At 41.3% G+C, this 22,661-nt stretch overlaps 2 protein-coding genes across 2 annotated transcripts in view; one reads left to right on the forward strand and one right to left on the reverse strand.

Moving 5' to 3' along the window:
- Positions 1 to 5,877, forward strand: part of myo18ab (myosin XVIIIA b) — a 56,250-nt gene extending 50,373 nt beyond the window's left edge. Inside the window, exon 43 of the mRNA XM_056611999.1 lies at positions 43 to 5,877. Within this exon, the coding sequence (XP_056467974.1) occupies positions 43 to 148 (106 nt within the window). The 3' untranslated portion in view covers positions 149 to 5,877. The remainder of the gene's footprint in view (positions 1 to 42) is intronic.
- pipox (pipecolic acid oxidase) lies at positions 2,972 to 22,250 on the reverse strand. The gene is made up of 8 exons (XM_056612022.1): positions 21,852 to 22,250; positions 19,851 to 19,999; positions 15,749 to 15,962; positions 11,095 to 11,277; positions 9,242 to 9,394; positions 6,211 to 6,360; positions 5,677 to 5,752; positions 2,972 to 4,708 (listed from the first exon to the last, which is right to left on the reverse strand). The coding sequence occupies exons 1-8, from the start codon at positions 21,960 to 21,962 to the stop codon at positions 4,578 to 4,580; spliced, it is 1,167 nt and encodes a 388-aa protein (XP_056467997.1). The 5' UTR covers positions 21,963 to 22,250; the 3' UTR covers positions 2,972 to 4,577.
- Between the last annotated feature and the right edge of the window lie 411 nt (positions 22,251 to 22,661).

Raw genomic sequence — 22,661 nt, forward strand, 5'->3', positions numbered from 1 at the left:
AAGTGCTGAAAATAAGTCGTCTCGTCTTCTTTCCTTTCTCAGCCCAACGAGTCAGCGTCGATTCGGCTTTGACAGATCTGATGAAGAGGCGGAGGAGGAGGAAGAAAAGGAAGAGAGGAGTGCGCTCCCGTCCTCCCCCCGCTGTTGATACCAACACAGCGGCCCCCTGTAGGTGGCAGGGACCTCCTGGCGGCCCGATGCATTGGAGCGATGATGCACTCACTGGTCACGCTTTCCATCACTTTATTCTCCTTGCATGCAATTTGTGCCAAATGTTTGCGTCTGTAGACGTAGCAGTCACACACACACACACACTCAAACACAAGATGAACTCCCCAAGGTATATTAATTTCCTGCCGGAAAGCATCTTGTCGCTTACGTTGTTAATCCTGTGCGGAACTGGCATTGCTGGGTTCTTAAAGGGTTTGGGTGAAGTGTGTACAGTCTGCGTTCCCAGATCACTGTCTGGAGGCAGTGGCTTGGCTTAGGCAGCACGCCCTTCCCTATTCGCGCTGCCTTGCATTATCGTTGTAACCGAGCCAAAGAACTTGAGGTTGCAATTATATATACTCACACACTATATATAACCAAAAAACACCACCGTGATCGAAGTAGACTCCTCGACAGTTGGTCTCGTCCGGCTGTATGTAGATTTGAGTGAACTGACAGAGGAGACTGAAAACGGATAAAGAAAAGTTTTTATCGGCTTGGTTTTCTAACCTTTTGCTACTTTTTCCCTCTTTTGCTGGCAAATACTTTCTTCCTTTTATGCTGATGCGGCAATAACTAGTCTGCAAACCACTTTCCCCCCCGTTTTTATTTGGATTGATTATATGTTTGGAGTATGGCCCTCAAGGAAGTGCATTTCCATAAAGCTTGAGTGTAACTTCTGCAAAATGCCTTTTCAGATTTTCGTCTGTGTTCTAGCAAGAATCATTTTTAACTAAGCTCTGCTAGTCACACAGGATCTGCCTTTTTATTTTCTATCAGACCTACATTGCTTTCCAAAGGAAATTAACATGGGCATTGAATTTAGGTTGCCATTATAAAAAAAACACTACTATGAGCTCCTCAGTCACTGAGTTGCTTTTCACTGCGCTACACTCATTAAGTGTGTCTTCAAGGTCTTTGTGCTGATTAATGATGTCATTTTTCAAAGTAAACACATTGAGAAGCAAACATGATAACAAAGACTTTCATGATTGTTCATGTTTGACATCAAACCCATCGGCCATATTTATAATATTTATGAAGTAGAAATACAATATTTTTAGCAAATTGTACATCGTTCATGGATCTTAACATGAGGGCTTCCTGAAACTGAGAAAAAAATAGGTTGTCATTGCCTCTTATGGGTTGTATTCAACACTATGCAGTCAGGTTGAGGATTTTTTGACTTCCACTTAATAAAAATGGCTCAATAAACCACTTAATTAAGGAAGATCACTTTGCCTATCGTATACTTTAATATATATGTATGATTTATGCAAGCTTTTAACTGGTTCATGTTGATTGTCATTGAACAAATTCACCATGTGCTATTATGGTAATAATTTTGCATACAGTTTAATATATTGTAAATAAATAATGGTGATTGTTATATAATGCCTCCAGATATCTCCTCCGGACTATGTGTGCTCGTGTGTGTGTGTTTCGTGTGTGTGTGCTCTCACAGTAGGCAAGTCATATATCTTTGTGAGGTCCAGATTGCCATTCTTACACACACATTATGTCATCCAGTACAGCTTAACTTCAGATAGACCTGGAGAATGTGCGGAACGGTTATTTATGGACTTGCCCAGGGTATCGATTCCAAGCCCGTCTTTATTTAAGCTACAGGCTGCGTTCAAATTGGTTGACTTGTGCCCTATCGGGGGAGACACCATTCGAAATGTTAGTTTACAGGGCTCCCACCCAAATTGCACCTTCAAATACATGTAGAACTGATACACACTTATAATCTCACCATAGCCAATGATGCATAGCCAATGTCATTGTCAGCTGATTCATTCAATAGAGATGGTTGTCATATACGGGATCTCATGTAAATGACCTCACAGGGGTCTGCTTGTTTATGCGACCAATACACATCACGCAGATGGCTTTCTGGCAGATAATTAGTGTCGGAATTCTCCCTACACTTACTGCCAGAATAGTGCACTATATAGTGTTCACTATGTAGGGAATGAGGGCACAGTGAGCCAAATTGAACACAGCCCATCTGAATTGGTTGAAAAATCCAACATGAAGTCCCCTCATTTCCTGCAGCCTTTTTCATGGAAATGTATCATGCAACTGGTGATTACGGTCTGCAAATCTTGAACCTTCCTAACCCAAATGACCCAGGTATGTTCAGTATTCATTAACTGAACGATAATGCATCTTGGCAGTCATAATAGAAGAGGCAAGAGGGAGCCCAAGTGTGGAATAGCTGTGAAAATGTGTCATAGAAAGGCATACCTTTTCCCTTGAGAGACAGTGACAAGGCGAGGCTGCAGAATCATGCAAAAGTAGAAATGTTTTGCACCCAGCATATTACCCTTCCAAATGTGCTGGTGCTGCTGCTGTTCCCCATGGGCAGAGCATCTTATAACCCATCTTGTGTTTGGGCTGACTTGAACCCTTGTCACCTAAATAAGGCAGAGAGCCCAGCACAATCTTTCTTTTACCCCTTCATTCCTTCTGAAAACGTCTATCAACGACTAACAACAGCATATTTTTGTAACATTGAATCATATATTAATTTGTATATAGTTTATGTTTAGATACATTAGAGATAGCACTTTATTTTATGGCAACCAAACCCTGCTAAGCCATCAAGTATTTGATGGCTCCATGATATTCTATCTCATTTGATCAGCTTTTAGCATTACTTATTTACAATACTATTTTTGATGATTATGGTCAATTAAAACGAAAATATAGGGACAGATATAACTGCATTTCATCAAGAAACCGAATTTTAGTTGAGTGATTTTCCTCTTATTTTTCACTTCCTTCTTCTAGCTCCGCTTTTATATTCAATGTTGTCTGATGACCTCCTAGAGGTATTCAATGCTGCTTCTGGCATCAGGCCCAATGCCTTTTAATGGGTGAGAGGTCTAGGCAGAGGTCTACAGGGTAATGAAAGGTAAACAAAAAGCTTTAAGTACTTCTATTTAGAATTACTACAAGCATTAGGTGACCTTGAGTCAAGGTACAGTTAAATGGGGCTGTGAGGGCCTGGTTTTCAAGGCACCCGGTGGGCCAGAGTCTAGCATTCACTCCTTCAACATGGCTCTCATTTGAGCCCCTTCAAATGATTTCTGGCGATAAGACTCCATAGTATGGAGGAATGTGTCTTCAGTGCTAAGCGTAGTGCGTTTGCCTTATCCTTATCCTCTATTTCCAAAATGTTAAAAAGCTCAGACCAAACAGTGCTTGGGCCCGGAGAGGAAGTGTCAGTTAATGATGAACAATGATCGGTTGCAGTCAACTGAATAAAACAAACAATGGCGGCGCCCTTTGAAAGTGAAGAATTTAAAGAGCAGTCAAAACAGTTTTTATACGAAATCGACCTAATAATGTTAAAAGAGGAACATGATAGACCCAGCGAGCATAAAATGCTGTCAAGAGGCCTCGATGGCTTAATGTGAGTGGTCTGGTTCGGCCAAGTGAGTGGACAGTAATTGGTTCCCTGCCCGTGATGGATTTCATGGGAATAATTTTCTAATGCTTAGTGCACACACCTTGAAATGACTGATTTCTGTGCTTTACATCATTACTTCAAGCAACACAGGTTTTTTAGATGACGCATGTGTAGCCTTTCCAATGCCCTTTGCCCCAATGTTCATTAAGTATGAGAAGATGAAACCAAGGGATCACTCCCAACAAAATTAATACTTTCTGAGAGGTGTTCTTGATCAAGACTTAATGTATTGTGAGGGTAAACTACTACAATAATACATATATTAAGACTTTTAGATATCACTTTCATGCTATGTACTGTAAATCCCAGGAAGGTTTTTGAAATGGCTAAGTGCGATAATGTTTTTGTTTCCTAATTTGCATGTCTAATAAACCTAACTTTAATTTGGGTGATTTGCAAAATGGCCCTTCCCTTTCATTCGGAAGACCCTTAGATGGAATGGAGAAAATGACTCGCTGATCTCTTGTCGTTCCTTTGTATAATTGTACCATTCTAAATTATGGCCTTGGTTGGCATCTTTTGGAATAGGCAATCTAATTAGTGATTAAAATGTTTACTAGTACATGGGGAAATAGAAAGTATCCCACATCTAAACGCTCAACAGCCAGCTGGCTCAACAGACAAACGGCTCATTGTCTTACTAATGTGATGAGTTTACAAAACGGGTAACTCAGGAAAGGACACAAGGGACAAAGACCCACCAATGCATGAAATGAGTGAACACATCGTGGTAACCAAAAAGCATTAGTTTATATGTGCCATGATAAAAGCATGTTAAAGATAAAAGCAATGATGTCATCAAAGATGCAGATTTCCCAACTTGTTGGCCTTGATCTGATAACTGAATCTGTAGTCGTTTCTTCTAGCAGGCCACTAAAGAGTGGGCACATTACAATGAAGGTTTGAGATGTTCTGGAAACCGTCTGATTCTGAAGGGTGAAAGGTCGTAAGAAGGCACTTCACCCAGGCTCAGTTCACAAAGCAGCTTGCCAATAAGTGGCCCAAACTTGAAGCCATGACCTATGGGAAAAAGAAGAATGACTTGCAATGAGTATTACAACCTATTTACCTATCAGATTTCATCAGTGTGCAAGTTGAAAAACGATGAACAAAACTGCCTATGTGTATCGTACATATTTGTTCATATATAGATTTGAGCCCAGCACAAGTAAAAACATAAAGCCAAAAATATCTTGCCCTCAATGGCAGGGCATCTATACAATTAAAAAAGGTAATACGTTCCCTAAATGAAGGCCGTTGTGTTGTTTGTTATCAAGGTACATTTGTGTACAAATCATGATCATAGATGGATCCAGATGGATGGAGAAAGCAGAGACCTTGCCCTATTCTGTGTGCTGCCAAGATGTTGGAAACAAATTGTGAATGTCAGAGGGGTGTGCAGAATGCAGTAATTTTGCCATCTGACAAAAGGTCTTCGTGCCCCTGCGGATTCCTGCCTGGTCTTTGAAGTCATGAAAGGACAGCTCTGACACATTCAGGCACGTGTATTTTCATCCCTCTTGAGGAACAGATTCAAAGTCTACAGTAGCTGGTCAAACCCACAGGGTGACTTTGTAACCATGGCAATTCGCTGCCACTTGCTTAAAAGCACTTTTGTCTAGCTTTGATGAAAAATGCAAACGATGAGGTGTGGAGAAAAAGGCTACACATTTTTCTGATGAGAATTATGGAAAATTTGCCTCTTATATATATGCCGACATATGTTGGACATGCTTTTTTGTTCCTCTCTCCTCCAGGTGGAAGGAGTACTAAGGTTTTAAGGGGAGCTCTAAGGAACCCCTGGGGTGGTTTGGGGTTAATGCTGATTCACTGCGCCAAGGCGTCAAAGTAAACTTACAACTGGATCATTTACTCAATACGCTGAGTACAGTGTTTAGTGTTTGACCACAAATTCAAGTTTTGTCCCTGAAATGTCATTGTACGGCTGCGGTGAAATGTAATCCAAACATGATATCGATGATTCACACCTGAGAATCCGGCTCCAATAACAATGTTGTTATGGATGGGGTGGCAGTCCAGCACAAAGTCCTCATCTGGGGTTACCTGCACAAAGAACCAGCTCAGGGGTTTATAACTTTTAAAACTTAAAGTTTCAACTCTAGAAAGACATTTCTGCATCCACTTCAAAAGAGGTCCATAGGGTCCCGCTGTGCCAAAGTAATGCATTTATATTTTGTATAAAGCACACATGTAAGAGGTGACTCTATGCAACTATTTTCATCTGGTTGACACAAAACTATTATGATGACATTCAGAATTTCATAGATGTTATAATGTTCAATGTATATCTGTGTTATCTAATAACGATGAATGAAATTATATTAAAGGATATTCAGAGTGACAAATTATACAGAGCAGTTTTTCAAAACGGCTTGTAACGGCTTATCACACTCACACCTGGTGCTAAAATATGTAAACTTTAATAATATATATATTTTTCTTTTAGTACACAAGTACCCATTAGATCCACACACTTGTTATCATGGTACACACAAACTCACGGTGTACATGCAGCTCTCCACCACGGCGGGCTCAGGGTCCAGGCCAGGGAAGCAGCGGGTCAGGTAGCGCTTGAGGATGTCAATGTCCGACCGGTCTGACTGTCTGTCCCTCATGTCCGGGTGAGTCTCACTGCCAGCGTGGTAACACACCTGGACAGACGTCACACACATCACAGGATCAGCCATGAGATCACATGGCGGGCAAAATAATGTCAGCCAATCACAAATGTTAATTTGGGTGAAACCAGCGCTGTTAAAGGGCCAGTGGATTTAGCATGTAAAGAAACCAAAAAAAAACAGTTTACGATTTTCTTTGCTTTCCAAAAGAGCGAAGGAAATTAAGTTAATGAAGAGATCTATTGCTTCAGGCTAACAGCAGAGAGGGTTAGGGCATTGACACCTTTAGGTAGGGTTGTTATGTCTTTCTATATAACAATATTGATCATTGATTGGTAATGACAAAATATAATTGCCTGACTGGTGAAGGGATTTGGGCTCCTAATTGCCAAACTGATTATTTTATTTAAAAAATAAATGCCAAAGACCTTGGAATTTGAATTGACCGCAAGTCAGGTCAACAGGCTGCTTCCAGCCAAAATGGGGCGAGGCATGAAGCAAGGGCAGAGTGCCGGATCGGCTGTTCTCATGTATACAAAGGCTATGGATGGCTCCTCCCACTGGGTGCCAAAAAGAAAATCATGCGATCAAGCAGGAAAAATATCAGTGCTAGCAGGAACACTTTGCAAGCACGAGAGCATTTGTGTCCGTCAGTTGCGTGCTGTTCCAATTTATGTGCACGCTCACCGAATGATTTTCATGTATATTATTGCTGCTTTTGCAAGCAGAGGATTATTGTGCACAGGTGCACTACAAGTAATTGCAGTAATGATATGTGTGCACACACAGTAATCTTTGCTATAGGCCACAATAGAAAGGGCAATTGCGTTGCACTGCTTTTTGGTATTCATTTGGTATTCGGTTGCTTGTAACACTACAGAAAACTATAGCTATGTTATTATAACCCTAGTTCTACGATTGTAGGCGTTGCCGTCCTTGCCTTATAGGCTTGTCCCTGTAAACGTGTCAGCAATGCACCAATCAATGGAGCACTGTGAGGGAACAGCACACGCAGCAATGTGAGGGAACAGCAGGTGGGAAACTAGACGGCGACGCCTACAATCATAGAACTAGATTTATAAAAACATAACTATCGTTCTATTTCATGCATGCTACGTGAATAGCCCATAATGCTTCGCCTTATAGGCTAAGGTAAAGCTGTGAGGTGAAGCCGAGGTAAATAAAAACGACAAATTCTCCTAAGAACACGCAAAGCGATGATCGGCTACGAACCATAACCAAGCCAGAATCAACGGTCACTTTTAATCCCAGTGTAATGCTGGGAAGCCACCATGAGGCGAAGCCTTCATTAAATAGACGGAGAGCGTGCAACACTGGCAACCACTGACGCCCCGCTCTCGCTCTAGTGGCTGCGTGGGGGAGTTCACCACTTTGTCTGAAAACCAGAAAATGAAATTGCACCAAGAGTCTGTATGGTCTCTTCAACTCTTTTCCCTCCCTTTTACACGCCCCACTTGCCCTACGCGAGCACGCGTCCAGCACGCGTCCAGCATGCGTCCAGCACGCGTCCAGCACGTGTCCAATACAAAGTGAACGGGCGAAAAGTGCCACACTCGAGGCCAGGCGGTGGGTGCCACCGGGCCGCCACAATGCCACTGCATTGCGTCATCGTAGATGTTGGAAGTAGTAGACTGATAAGATGCCTGCTTCAAGCACCTGCTTCAAGCACTTGGGGAGGAAAGCTGCTGTGCGCCGCGTAATATGCACGCTGCCGTGGGGAATGTGTTAATTGGTGCATTGTTGAGATTTTCAGCGCTCACGGGACAAGCCCATAAGGCGAAGCCTGCATGAAATAGAACATTTATGTTTAGATCGAAATTGAAAAGGTTTCCTTGCAAGGTAGATTGTGCTTGAGCACGAACGCTCCAGTAGGACATGGCCATGGAGCAGCACTGTTCCTGTCTGAGGGAATGCTGCGAGGGGACACCGCCATCTGGCCCTCCTCTCCTTGCATGCTGTCTGCTATTAGCCTCCCAGCTCCTGCTGGCGCACCACGATGCAGAGAACAGAGACAAACTGAACCAAATGAACAGCAAAAGCATCATTATCTACACTTCTTCAAAGGTTTTGGAAATGGATAAAGAGATGGAAAATATACTTTTGGGTGAAAAATATGAACTAGGAGTAGGGCAAATATGAATATGTTAGCCATTATTTTTACGAGGGTACAGAGGTCCTGATAGAGAGAGAGAGATATTAATTTCTAATAAGGTTGCCTAATTGAAATACATATTTTGTTTAGCTAATGAACATTCATCCATCTTTCTGGAAAAAAAATAAGAAGTCAATACAATTGAAAGAAAAAAGTAAATTTGTTTAGAAAATTGTATAATATAACTTATCCAAAATATAAAGAATTATATATAAATGATAAGAAAATAGGGATAAGGATAAAAAATAACCAAATGGGAATTAATTAGATGTTCCTTGCAAACTCCTTGCAAGGAAAACATGATCTTAACGATCTCAAGTGCACTATATAGGGAACCAAATTTTCATTCTCAACACTACAAAAGGGTGACACCAGTGCCATTTAAACCACGGCGTGAGGGTTTTTGCCAGCACCATATAGTTACTTCCAAGTGATTATTGAAACTATCGACCTATGTATTTATGTCTTTAAAGTCCCCTCCCTCTCTGCATTTCACAAACCTGTGACGAGATGGTTTCCCTAAACAAATCAGGGAAGGGATGCCCTGATTGGTCAGAAACTAACTGGGAGCACACTCATATCAAATTGGCTCATACAGACAATCTACTAGAAACAGATATCATCACAGCACATTGACTCATTAATAGCTGACGGATGGCTACGGCATTCCTAACAAACTGCACTCAGATTATAAATCCTAGCGACAGCCCCTTTGAAGCTCATGCTTCCACAGCGTCTCACCTTCATCAGGCCAGGGTACTCGTTGGAGGGCAGGCCGTAGATGTGGTGCTTGCCCTCGGGGCACTCCACCTGGAGGAAGGCGGGGAAGCGTTGCTGTACGTTGTACGAGCCGGGGACCTTCTCCTTCCAGTAGCACACGTTGATCTTCAGCACCTATAGTCAGCACAGGGACCAGGGAACACCAACATGGCTCTTTACAGCTCAGACCTGTCATCATCACTGACCTATGGAGGATGATCTTCATCCAGTGTGTCGAGCACGAACACGGGCACAAACGACTGGAAGAGATCCGATATGCTCTGTTCTCTCTGATATTCAACACAGGCAAAATTAGGTCCAAGCACTTAAAAGGATATGTTCACTATTTTGAACCTAGGGGCCTTTTCACAGATTGTCTAGCCGATGCTAGAATGGCGCTGGCTTTTTTCTGTTACGATCGTACAATGGAAGTCAATAACAATAAACATTTTCAAAAGGTAAAGTCCAGGGTGTATTGATGCATGCCTCCGTATGATCTCCTGAAATAGTTCTGTTCCCATTCAACAGCAGCTGTGGATCTGCCAATGAGTCAGTCACAAGCCTCACTCACCTCACACTGCCCTCTGCCTACACCGCCCTCACCCCTTTCTCTCTCCCCCTTCCCCTACACCGCCCTCACCCCTTTCTCTCTCCCCCTTCCCCTACACCGCCCTCACCCCTTTCTCTCTCCCCCTTCCCTACACCGCCCTCACCCCTTTCTCTCTCCCCCTTCCCCAACACCGCCCTCACCCCTTCTCTCTCCCCCTTCCCCTACACCGCCCTCTCACTCCTTTCTCTCTCCCCCTTCCCCTACACCGCCCTCACCCCTTTCTCTCTCCCCTTCCCCTACACCGCCCTCACCCCTTTCTCTCTCCCCCTTCCCCTACACCGCCCTCACCCCTTTCTCTCCCCCCTTACCCTCCCCCCTTTCTCTCTCCCCCTCCCCCCACCCCTTTCTCTCTCCCCCCTTCCCCTACACCGCCCTCATCTCTTTCTCTCTCCCCCCTTCCCCGCACCCCTTTCTCCACCCTCCCCCTACACCGCCCTCACCCCTTTCTCATTCCCCCTTCCCCTACACCGCCCCCACCCCTTTCTCTCTCCCCCCTTCCCCTTAACCGCCCTCATCCCTTTCTCTCTCCCCCCTTCCCCTAAACCGCCCTCATCCCTTTCTTTCTCCCCCCTTCCTCTCACCCCGTTCTCCCCCCTCCCCCTTCAGTAAACAACTGTAAACTGACGGCCCGTAGGAGGAGTTGCTGCACAAAAAACGCCCAATGTAAACAGAATAGTCTGTTTTATTTATTGTGTGATGCAGAGCGGGAGTGACCAACCATCACTTCTGATGTTTTGGTTGGCTTGCTAGCAGCACTGATGTATAAATTGAATAACGTATAAATACATAATCAAGGGTGCTCCCCCGATCTTAAAGAGCTTTCCAGTGAAAATGAATGACGCTCATTCTGGTACCTAAAGCATTCAGCGCCCTGCTTCAGTGGGCCAATGAGCTCATTCTCCAGGCTCCTGCCCCGGTTCATTCAGGCATGCCGTTCCCCGGGCCCCCTCAGCCCGCTAGCGTGAATAATGCAATTCCAATACCAGGCCCGATCCTGCTCTCAAACAGCTGCCTTGCCGTTTTTTTTTTTATTCCCACTGTTCCGTCAGCCTGCGTGGCATAATGTTAGATGAAAGAGATGAAAGCAGCATCCCTACATGCTATGTTTAGAGAAAGAGTAACAACCCCCTTCTAATTATTCATTAGGAAGATGTTGACGAGTTCTCTTCCTTCATTTGTAAAATGCATGGTGATAATAAAAATATATATGTGTAGCCCAACACACCTTTAGTGGTAGCTGCAGTCCAATGTAGGAGAGCATGCCGTTGGTCCAGCTCCCAGCGGTCAGCACCAGGTTCTTGGCTCTGTACACGCCCCCCGAGGCCGTGACAGTGACCAGGGCCCCTGGCTTAATGTCACTCACCTTCTGTCCATCCTTAATAATCCCTCCCAACTTCAGGAACTGACCCTTGAAACAGAGACAACCATACAAATAAGCGTCATTGTTGATAGTGTTCAAGACGGATTTCATATTCAGTAAATCTATCAAGGATCGTTTGATCGTTCTCAACCTAATTTGACAAATATTTTAGTTCAATCAACACAGGGTTGGTTAACACAGGGTTGTGCGTGTCCACGCCAAACCGATAAAGACGTGATGTATGGATCATGGAAACCCTGATTGAAATGGCGAAACGGGCCACTTATTTCAATGAAATGGAACTCCAGGTTCTCCTGGAGAGCTATGACGAGGAGAAGGACATTATCACAAGAAAAGGGAACGCTAAAGCCTCTGCAACCCAGAGAACCAAAGCTGAAGTATAAAAACATACAAACTGGTAAGCTTTTCCCACCATCGTATTGGTGCATTTTGTCAGTCCAGCATTTATATTGTCATACCATATTTGTCACTCCTGCATTTAAATAAGCCCTTTTTTTTTAAGCCAAATCGTAAAAAGGCAGACAGTCCGCAGACTGGATCTGGCCCTCAAATTATCTTGATCCCGTTGGAGGAGCTGGCAATAGACATAAATTCAGGGCGCCCTGGCATCTTCAGAGAGTCAGGGGCCATGTGAGGGTACCCCACTGGTTGAATGTAGGTTTTTCAGTTTTTCTTGCATTTTAGATTTTGCTTGTCTTCGAAGTAACACATGCAAACCGTGTGCGTGCCACAGCGCAAATGTTCCAAATGTATTTTTTTTGGTAACTGGGTAGAATACCTAAAAGTGACAATTCATCAACTTCACAGATCAAGATGGATTAGTGCTTGTAATGGAGCCGCCGGCTACGATCTAACGTAGCCGGCGTAAGAAAGTATTTTATACTTTCTGTTGTAAGCGCCTCTCGGCATACCAATATTGCTCTTTGTATGATAGGAGGCTGATGAAAATCTTGGTCCGGACGTGGATGGGTCATCTGAAAGGACTGAGATGTGCTCAGCATCTCCAACATTATAGAGAAAACTACCATTTGCAAAATAGTCTTGAGTGAGCTGCAAATAGTCTGGAGTGAACTGAGTGAACTGCAAAGTCTGGAGTGAACTGGGTGAACTGCAAAGTCTGGAGTGAACTACAAATAGTCTGGAGTGAACTGAGGCCAGGTCGTCGATTGGTAGTGTTGGCTATGTAAGGCTGGAGAAGGCTATTTAAATATATTAAAGATTTTCGCGAGAATCTTTATCTCTCCAGCAAAAAGTCACCCGGATATGCCACGATCTCGAGCCGTGGTTTTATTAATCTCTCCCGGTGGATTGCACGAATAATTTGGGCTCCGATATCAACAGGCCTCTCATCAAAAGAAAAAAGGCCATTGTGAACACATGAAATCTGCGGTGAACGCGGGTTTAAATACCCAAAACCGGGTTATGTTCCAAACTTAACCTACGCAAAACCTTCTCCGACCAGGTTTGATTCAGTGCATATGTTTCTATAAAAACTAACATACCGTGTTCATTTTGGAACGGAAAACCTAGGTTTACCGCAAATCCTGGGTTAATTTACCCGGTTATGTGATAAAACCGGCTTTGAGGAATACCCCTCAGATCTTGAAAGAAAAAGAAGCAATGTTCTCTCTAAAAATACAATTATCATTCATTAAAGTCTCAATCTCATCATTTTAATAATTTCAATCATTTTAAGGTACAATTCAGAGTATAAATTGGGATTAAGTATAAAACTGTTTATCTTGAATTATTAGGATTAAAGGCCGTGTTGCAGGGTTTATTTTCCAACGAATTTGTGCAATTTGCTTGTTGGTAATAAAGATTTAAACTGTTATTTATTGTATTTAATGTTGTTAGGTATCACATAACGGAATGTAATAAAAGTAGGTATTTTAGCGGTTTGCTATTGATTCTCATTTCCCCCAGAATGCATTGCATGACGTCACGTTGGGGAGACACCGACCAAAGCCGCATTGAGACCCTTGAGAGTAGAGACTAGTAAGAGAGTGTTCAGCAGAAACAGATAGGCTACATAGATAAATACATAGATGTCCGCTAATAACAACAAATAAACCTTCGGTCTTTGGGGCTATTCCCCACTATTCACTTCGCCTTCGGCGAATAATTGTTGACTAATAGCCTAGATAAATAGATAGCCTAGTCAAGTCTTTATTAATACCAAACTACACAAATCGTCGGGAATTCATTTAGGTCATTCGGCTTACACATTATAGCCTACAAGACCACACAGCACAAGGGAGACAACAAGTCCGACTGGACATACACAAAATACATCACATTAAAACTAGACACATGCGTTCATAGACAGATAGAAAGATAATTAAATATGATCTATTATTTGCCTTGCGGAACCAGCCAATCCTGTGCGATTATGCAAATTAGCCCTGTGTGCCTAACACAAGAAAGACGTAATGTTGAGAAGTCATACTAAAAACGGATAGCAAGCGAAAGCTAAACCAAACTGTATCAATCACATACTTTGGGTCCATTCTAAATTGTGGTAAGAGGCTAGTCTTTAAATATTTGCAGTGACTGAATGTTGATGATAAAACTGATTGTTTTGCATAAGATGAGTGTGTCCTTTCCGGCACTCATTTGCAAGTGCACTGATTGCGTGTCCGATTAGGCAAGTTAGCCCATAGCTAGCATTGTGCCTTCTATTTCTAGATCTTCTGACTAAGTTTACCGGTACTTACGACATAATTGCTAGATATAAAGAAAACGTTGACTTCCACTCTGTGCTATTCACTGACATTAAAAATAAATAAAAGTGCCTTTATTGTATGCACTGCTGTTCATTGACTAGCTCCAGCGCTCGTTGCTGCGTTACTAAATGATAGCAACTCTCCACTCATTCTTCTCTGACCATGCATTTAATTGGCTTTGATCAGTTCTCGGCAATTCCTCATTCGCCCTCTCACGTCTGACAGGTTCGAAATGATACTGCTGTGGGCCATCATACATGTTGTTGTGGTTCTTGCCACCTCTTAGATGCCATAGTTCTAGTACTAGGCTGAGGCTACCTTCCACCACGTCTCCCCAATGTGACGTCATCGCCGAATGGTTAGAAAACACCCGTTACTGCCAAAAATGACAAAAACTGGACTTAACACTATTTTGGAGACATTTTATAAATGATACACATATTTTGAGTGCTTTATGAACCCATTCATCTAAACTGGCCTTTAAATAGAGGCACTGTTTCTGTACCTTACATTTGGCTCAATTGTGTTGACATTAAAAGTGAACATGTAGGTTGGTATCTCTGGATAATTAATGTGGGAAAAGTATGGAGCCAAAATGCCTTCTAAAATATTTGGTGTTTTATTTAATTATGTTAGACTTAGCTGGACTGAAGACAGCTAGAGTAAATGGCAAGTAGAATCGCAATGATTTGTGCATCAAGCCTTGAGACTGATAACTTTGTTAATTATTTCAGTGGCTTGGTTCTCTATAGTGTATCACTTTAGGTACCTTTGACCTGAAACCTTAAAAGGGAATGATAAGGCTGCAGCTACATTATTGCCCTACCACATTGATTAACTGGGGGTATCAACCATCATTTTGCCTTTTATAATTGTTATATCTGGCCATATTGTCTTACTATCAACCAAAACACGTTTTTTTATGCTACCGACGGGATTACTGAAATGTACAATGTTAAGTCCCTTACTGTCTTCTCCCTACCAATGGCCTTTGATGAATACTGAGTCCAACCAGTCAAATGGAAGCATGATATTCAGCTGGACTTTTTGTTGATACACAGTTAGAATATCATGATTGAGGATGCATTAAGACGGCAAAATACGATTTTTTTATATCGTTAGCCTTGACTTGCTTTGAATTGATTATTCACAATAACAAATAAATATAAGTATTATAGTGTAAACTTTTATGCAGCACAGTCATTCAGGTTTTGTGTTGGTAGTGGTGGTATACGGAAGCAGAGAGCTGCCATGAGCTGTCAATTATTTGTGTGACTGTTCAACATAATCAACTTTGTTTTCGACGTGATCCTGGAATGATATCCTATGAATTCAAGAACACATAATCTCGAGGTCATAGGTTAATTGCCTCTGGCAGATCATTAAAAAAATCTGGGGAGAGCAACCTTTATGTTTACAGTATCAGCCCACTTTAAACCATTTGGGAGAGCCTCAAACCTCTAGCCCCACAGATTCACCCATAAAACCTCTGTGTTCTGAGGTGAAAACTACTGTTTTAACAAAGATCATTTATGTAATATACACGGAAAGACGTTTTTTATAGAATTATTTCACAATGCTATCGCAATATGCCGCTTCCTCCTTTCTTAAATTCAAATGAAATTCATTTTTATTGTGTCAACAAGCTATACACAAATTTCAGAGGGCATCCTACTATGAAAACTACTACATGTACAAATAACTTTTGTACATTTTGCAGAGATAAAATGTAAACCTATTTTGTAACAGTCATTGGGGGTATCACCACCTACCTGGACAGCTCTCAGTGCCCGGTCAGCAAACAACACCCCAGCTGTTGTGTCCACCAGAGCACCGTCTCCCTCGCTCAGATTCACGTTGGGGATGTGCTTGGAGAATTCTTCTGGCGGCAGGATCACCATGGGAACCCTGTTTTTCTGCAGGGTGTTCTTAACCGCCTGATACTGCGAACTATTCTCTGGGCCCATCACCAGCAGTCCAGTTTGTCTGGTAGGTGTACAGTTAAGGGGTCAAATGTTAGTTTGACATGTTTTAACAAATATTTTATACTTTAGATCAGTTCCTATTTTGTGCCATAACTGCCATTTCTACTTGACATAATACTAAATGTATCCATACACTCATTGAGTCATTTTATGTATTGAAATGATGGGCACAATTAGGGATGAAACCATTATAATAATAATAATAATAATAATACATTTAATTTAGAGGCGCCTTTCAAGACACCCAAGGTCACCTTACAGAGCATATATTCATCATAAATCGTTTAAAAAAACAAGACATTGTGGAAAAAAAATAAAATAAAAATAAACATAATAAATAGAAAATAAATAAAACAAAAACAAGACAAAACAAACAAACAATCAAAACAGTGATCAGTTAGACGTTGTGTGCGAATTTGAACAGGTGAGTTTTGAGTTGTGACTTGAAGGTTGTACTGGTGTCTGACTGTTTTATGTGTGGGGGGAGGGAGTTCCAGAGCCTGGGTGCTGAACAGCTGAATGACCGGGCACCCATTGTAGTGAGTCGTGATGTGGGGATACATAGTAGTCCAGCAGAGGTTGAACGGAGGGAGCGGGAGGGAGTGTATTCTTGGAGGAGGTCGCAGAGGTAACTGGGGGCTAGGCTGTGGAGAGCTTTGTAGGTGAGGAGTAGGGTTTTGTATTGGATGCGGTAGTGTACTGGGAGCCAGTGAAGTTGGATGAGGACAGGGGTGATGTGGTCAGATGATTTGGTGCGGGTGAAGATCCGGGCGGCTGAGTTCTGAATGATCTGCAGTCTGTTGATGAGTTTGGTGGGGAGTCCGGACATTATAGAGTTTGATGGTAAGACTATAGACCATGGTTTGACGGTTCCATTATGCATTAATTGATTTCACAACACTACCGATCTATAAATCACTTGTGCATTCTTTAATTAGAGAATTAATTAATTAATTAGAGAATTTAATTAGAGGTTCTGTTGTATTTCTTCACCACAACATCTAAATTTTTACTGTATCATTACATTTTTTTTACAAGTTATATTATTGTTTTGTATTGTTTGTTTCTAGTTTTAGTAAAAATGAAAGAATGGAATTGAGAACATTTCTTATGCAGGTGTTATTAATAACTGCAATTAATAAGATCACATGATGCGTGCTGGAAGTCTACAGGTTCCTTATGTCTCTAGCAGTCGGCACTGCAAGCAAACGTCTACGTGCACTGCAGGACTTGAATATAGCTTGCTTCTGATAACATGAAGGTTAGATAGCACAGTGTTATTTTGGATACCAAATTTGCACGAGAGAGTGATCGCCTAGTTATTGAACAGGGAAACAATCTCAAAAGCGAATGTCTCCAAAATACACCCACTTGACATTATCCCCCTCTTCTACAAACAGTACTTTGCGAATTCCGTAATTTTTCCATTTGTTTAGTTTTACTCACTGTTGAACCGTTATTCACAGAAAAATAATGTATAAATGTCCCTTTTTGTAGAACGAGACAAGAATATGAGTGTCGCAGAACCTCTACCGTTACCAAACCGTGACGTTTTAATAGGACGTGATAGTGAAACCAGTTAATCGCTGCATCCCTAGTCCTAATACAACCCACCATGGCTTAATATACGCCTAAGGCAGAGAAACAGAGACATCCTGATTTGGACACTAAATGGTAAATGGATTATATTTATATAGCACATTTCGAACCATTTTAGACACTCAACTTATTCAAAACCACAACCGGCTTGTTACAGGCACTTAGGTGTCATGCTAAATTACATCCTGAGCCAAACCTGCAACTCCACTTGAGAGAAAATATAATTATGTGAACCTTTTAATGGACTAAGCCACTGCTTAGTCCCTATAGGCTATTTTGGCCCCCATATCTGACTGGGGAGCAGGTCTAAGGGGATGGGAGAAAAGCAGTGTTTCTTGCAGAAAGCCCCTGCATATAAGGTGCATGCATCGAATTGCATTATATTAATTGTTGAATGTGTTATTTAATTGGTGAAATAGAATTTGCAATTGATGGCAACCTAGCCTTTGATAATTGACCATGGGAATACAGAGGATGTACAACAACAGCCCTAAATCCTTAAGAGGGTGTATATGTGTGTGCGTGTGTGTGTGTGTGTGTGTGTGTGTGTGTGTGTGTGTGTGTGTGTGTGTGTGTGTGTGTGTTTTTTAACCACGAGGAGATCAGCCGAATTTTCGATTAAATAAAAGAATCAGATGATATGCATATGATTATTATGACACAAATAAGTTTGTTGTTGCATGTTAAAAAATGTGTTGCTGAGTAAGAATTTGATTTACTTGCACCTCCTTCAATAACAACCAACCATCTATTATCAGCTGGCCCATTGGGGTAGGTGGCCTTTAGGTTTTAGGCCTTATCAGCCATGAGTTGCTGTTTGAATGGAAAGACTTACTGTGACCCCAAACCTTAGTGTTTGTTTTGAATCTCTAATAGCCAGTAAGGAAAAACTCAAAAGAGTAATAGAGACATGGTAGGTGTGCATACTAGAGATTTTCTGAGCAGCAATTCTGAAATTCTGGGATGGACATGCCCTTTCAGTGTATGGATATATTTGGATATTGGACAATAGGCCCAATGTAATATATGTGTACACATGCATTGGCTACATTTATAGGTTTGGGCGGGGTTCCTACTATTGTGGAATAATGTGACGGACGGCACTCCAGTGACACTCTACATCTCACTCCACTGGCTCCCTGTAGCTTTCCAGGTCAAGATCAAGTCCTTGATGTTGTTATTCAGGTAAGTCTCTGGATCTGTGCCCACCAACATCTATTCTCTCTGATCTCCATTAATGAACTTCAGAGCCGGTAACTGTCTCCACTGCTTTGAACTCATTAGCAGTCCATACTCTTCTCATGTCTGGTATCCCAATGGAGGAACGAGCTACCTCGCTCGGTACAACTGGCAGCATTCTTACCCACCAAGACTGTCAATACAGACTTATTCTTAGACTCATTATATTGCTTAATTCAACAGCTTTACAAACAACTTAGTCTCAAAGTGATTTAAGGGGCAATTTCAACGATTTTATGTAAATAAATGTCTGTATTTGCCTATGCCTTCGTGATTCCTATGCCTTTTAAATCAAACTATTTGACCTCTTTTACCTTTTACTGATTTACTTGTTATAGCGTTGTATCATGTCATTTCAGAAACAAAACTGAAATAGTATCTTTATGCCTTATTCAAAACTGTAGGGTCACAGTTTCTTCTTTGTGTGATTCTTATTTACTGTAGAGATTGAAATCAATCGCAACATTGTTTATGTTGTGGATACTTCGAGGTATTGAGGTTGATAATAATTTACGCTGGGAGTTTCCAGCACTTTTGAATGTCGTCTTTTATTCCATTCCAGTCATATTTATGAAAATACTTCCACAAAATGAAACCCCATGTTCACCACGGCGGCAGAAAGGGGTTTTATATGCAATGGCATAGTTGAGCTGTCCTGCATGACTTGCGACACCAGCAGTGGAGGAAGAAGTCATGCATTCATGGAATTTTGCACTTTTGACAAATAACAGTGTTGAAAAGTCTTGAGATTAGAATCAATATTTCAAAGCATTCTTTACCTTATTCTAACTCCTTTTAAACTGACTCACTAGAAGCTAATGTAATATAATACACGGTCATAATGGTGTATCTCACACTTGTTAGCTACATGCTACATGTCTGTTAATCTGTGAGTCATAAGCTCTTGTATGTTGTATATGCTGTGCAGCCTTGTCTGTGAGTATGTTTGTGGGGCCAAGATGAATTTCCACAATTATGTAGCGGTTTCCCACAGATCAAAATGTGTTGTAAAGTTATTTAAGGTTAGAGGACGTGTTTTGAGCTCTCTCACCTAACCAGCTTGATGCTGGCCTCTTCCTCGAGCTCAGCCCACAGCCGATAACACTCCTCCATCATGACGGTGTAGTAGTCCTGATCATAGGCCTTGCGAATGATCCTCGTTTGGCCATGGGAGCTTCCCCGGGTATGTGGCAGGACAAACTTGAAAGGACATATTTCAGAGGGAAATAACGGGTTATTTAAATTCTGTGTGTGTGTGTGTCTGTCATCACTGTTCGTAGTGACTTGGAAAAGTGTGTTATTGACGTTATTCTTTCACATCTAGTTCATCGAGGTGTATACTGTTGTACGGAGTCTCAGCTTTCATTTGCCATATTGTTTGTGTAGATAGCATGACGTTGAGAAATATAATTTTCATGCAAATGTAACAGATTGATATGGTTCCACTTGCCATGCTTTTAATTTGATAGGGACCAGGGGACTTCCCCCTTAGCGCCCCTGCAGACTTGTGGAGTAAACCCTCTTCTAATCTTCCCAGTCTGATTTTACAACCTCATGGTAAGGTGGAGAAGTTTAAAGCACCTGTTTGCTACCGACAAACAACCGATGCTCAAGAATCATATTTCCAATCGATTCATAATTTTAGAGCCAGTGAAACAAGAAATAGCGTAACAGTTCAAGCTTAAGGCGGGTTTCAAAATAAAACCGTTGAATCTCGTCGAATCAGTTAAAATATATTTAAATACCGAAATGTGAGGAATTTTATAAATGTTTGAATGAAGCTTAACGGTTATAAAGAGAATCGGCGGATGGCTTCGCTGTTCTCCCATTGACTTCAATTGTAAAACTATTATTCAAAGAGTTGAATATTTAAAAAGTATAACATATTATAAATATAGGAATTTAAATGGTAGCACTCGATTCCAATTTAATATAAATATTTTATAAGTGGAAGGGAGTCTCTAGGTGAAAAATGTGGAAGCATTGTGGTGAGAATAAAGAAAGAATAATAACAAAAAATCATTCAACAAATTGTGCTTGCACTGCAATTACATGCTTATGTGCACGTTTATTCGTTTGTTTGTTAATGTATGTGTACGTATTTTTACGTATGTATGATTATGTAAACATATGTTAACATATGTATATGTATGCGTATGTATACGTATGTAAGTGTATACATATTTATGAGTAAGTATAATTATTATTGCCTTGCCTTGCCTACATATGTATCGGTATGTATACTTACGTTTAACTATGTGTAAGTAATGTATACGTATGTATGTGTATGAGAATGTACAAGTGTGTATACTACGCATGTGTACATATGTATGTGTATATATGTGTACGCAGGTATAATTTGTTTGTGTAAGTAATGTATATAGATAGGTATGGGTACGTTTACGTATGTCTACGTATGTATGAGTATTTATACATATGTTTGTGTACGTATGTTTGGATGTGTATAATGTATATGGTAAGCTATGTGCACATATGTATACATGTGTATATGTACTAATGTGTACTTATGTATGTGTATTTATGTATACGTACGTATGTATGTATTAGTATGTATACTTCATGTGTACTTGTGTTTATACATGTCAATGTAGTATGTATTAACCAGTTCTATGGATCCGACAGTTAATTCTCAACCTGTTTGTGAGCTCAGCTTGATTTAATTTGATTACTTAAGAGTACTACTTAGATTAAGTAAATACTGAGGGAGAACATGCAGTTTAATACATTTCCCTTGGATTTAATGTTTTGATTGGGATAGCCACTCAAGTACATTACTACACTTAAAAACGATATGTAATATTGCTTATTAAATCTGTATCATACGATTCCACTATAGCACCTAGCATATTCCTTTTTTGGGGTATTTCTATGTTATTGTTTGAGCGAGTAGATAGCAACAAAAAAAGTGGCCTTAATAAGAAGAAGTATGCAGGATACGTGTGCACCTGCCTGCTTACACAAGTGCATAGTGCAGGTGCAGCCTGAATAACAGTAGTGGAGCGCTGCCTGCAGCACTCCGCTATTAACAAACCTGCTCCAGCAGAAGAGTTCTCTGCTTCTTCTTCGCGAGTTGGTATGCCGTGAAAGAGCCCTGGACCCCGGCTCCGATCACTATACAGTCGTAGTCTCCTTCGGTAGACATGGTTGGTCTATTGCTGCGAATGCAATTTCAGATGTCCTTTTATGTTGACTGGAGGCTTCATAGTAACTGGGTCAAAGGCTTATTATTACGTAACCTAAAGTGCAAGTTGTAAAGAAAGTGATCGAGGGGCGCCCCCTTGGTTCTGGGTAGATCTACCATTAAGGTCCAGTCCTTACCGCAGCGACCCGGGTTCGATTCATTCCCGATCATAAAACCTTCGAAAATAAAATCTTTAAAAAAAGAGAGACTGATCGAGTGAGGATCCTGATTTTTAGCGGTCTACGGCAACGCAATTTCCTTTCTCTAACTTCCTGTGAGATCTGGGTACTCAAGGGAACAGACCACGGAGCGTGAAGAGCCGACAAGAAGAACAACTAAGACGACCAATAATAAATATGAGGTTTTATACATAATTTGACAAAGCAATATCCGAAACATGTAATTGAAACGGATATCCCTCTATTGAACGCCCTTTCCTATCTCGCATCCAGCCTCTAAACCCATGTGACTGAAAGTCCCGCCATCTCGCTGCAATGATGCTCTTTCAAAAGCCAATCCAATTTATAACATTCACAGTAAAGATTGTGTCTGTGAAAATGACAGTGTACCTTAAAAGTATGGGTAGGAGAACTGTGTGATAATTAAAGGAGAGAAGAGAAGGGAACACTGATCTGAGTTTCAAGGCCTTATTTTACACAT

Source organism: Gadus chalcogrammus, chromosome 16 (assembly GCF_026213295.1).
Source record: "Gadus chalcogrammus isolate NIFS_2021 chromosome 16, NIFS_Gcha_1.0, whole genome shotgun sequence".
Taxonomy (NCBI): domain Eukaryota; kingdom Metazoa; phylum Chordata; class Actinopteri; order Gadiformes; family Gadidae; genus Gadus; species Gadus chalcogrammus.

What these genes read in the sequence shown, in the direction of transcription:
- pipox (XM_056612022.1), bottom strand. Translation starts at nt 21,962, where the DNA reads ATGTCTACCGAAGGAGACTACGACTGTATAGTGATCGGAGCCGGGGTC. An exon ending in GCCAGCATCAAGCTGGTTAG is followed by an intron (nt 15,963 to 19,850) that starts GTGAGAGAGCTC and finishes TACACCTACCAG; the next exon opens with ACAAACTGGACTGCTGGTGA. An exon ending in GGGCACTGAGAGCTGTCCAG is followed by an intron (nt 11,278 to 15,748) that starts GTAGGTGGTGAT and finishes CTCTGTTTCAAG; the next exon opens with GGTCAGTTCCTGAAGTTGGG.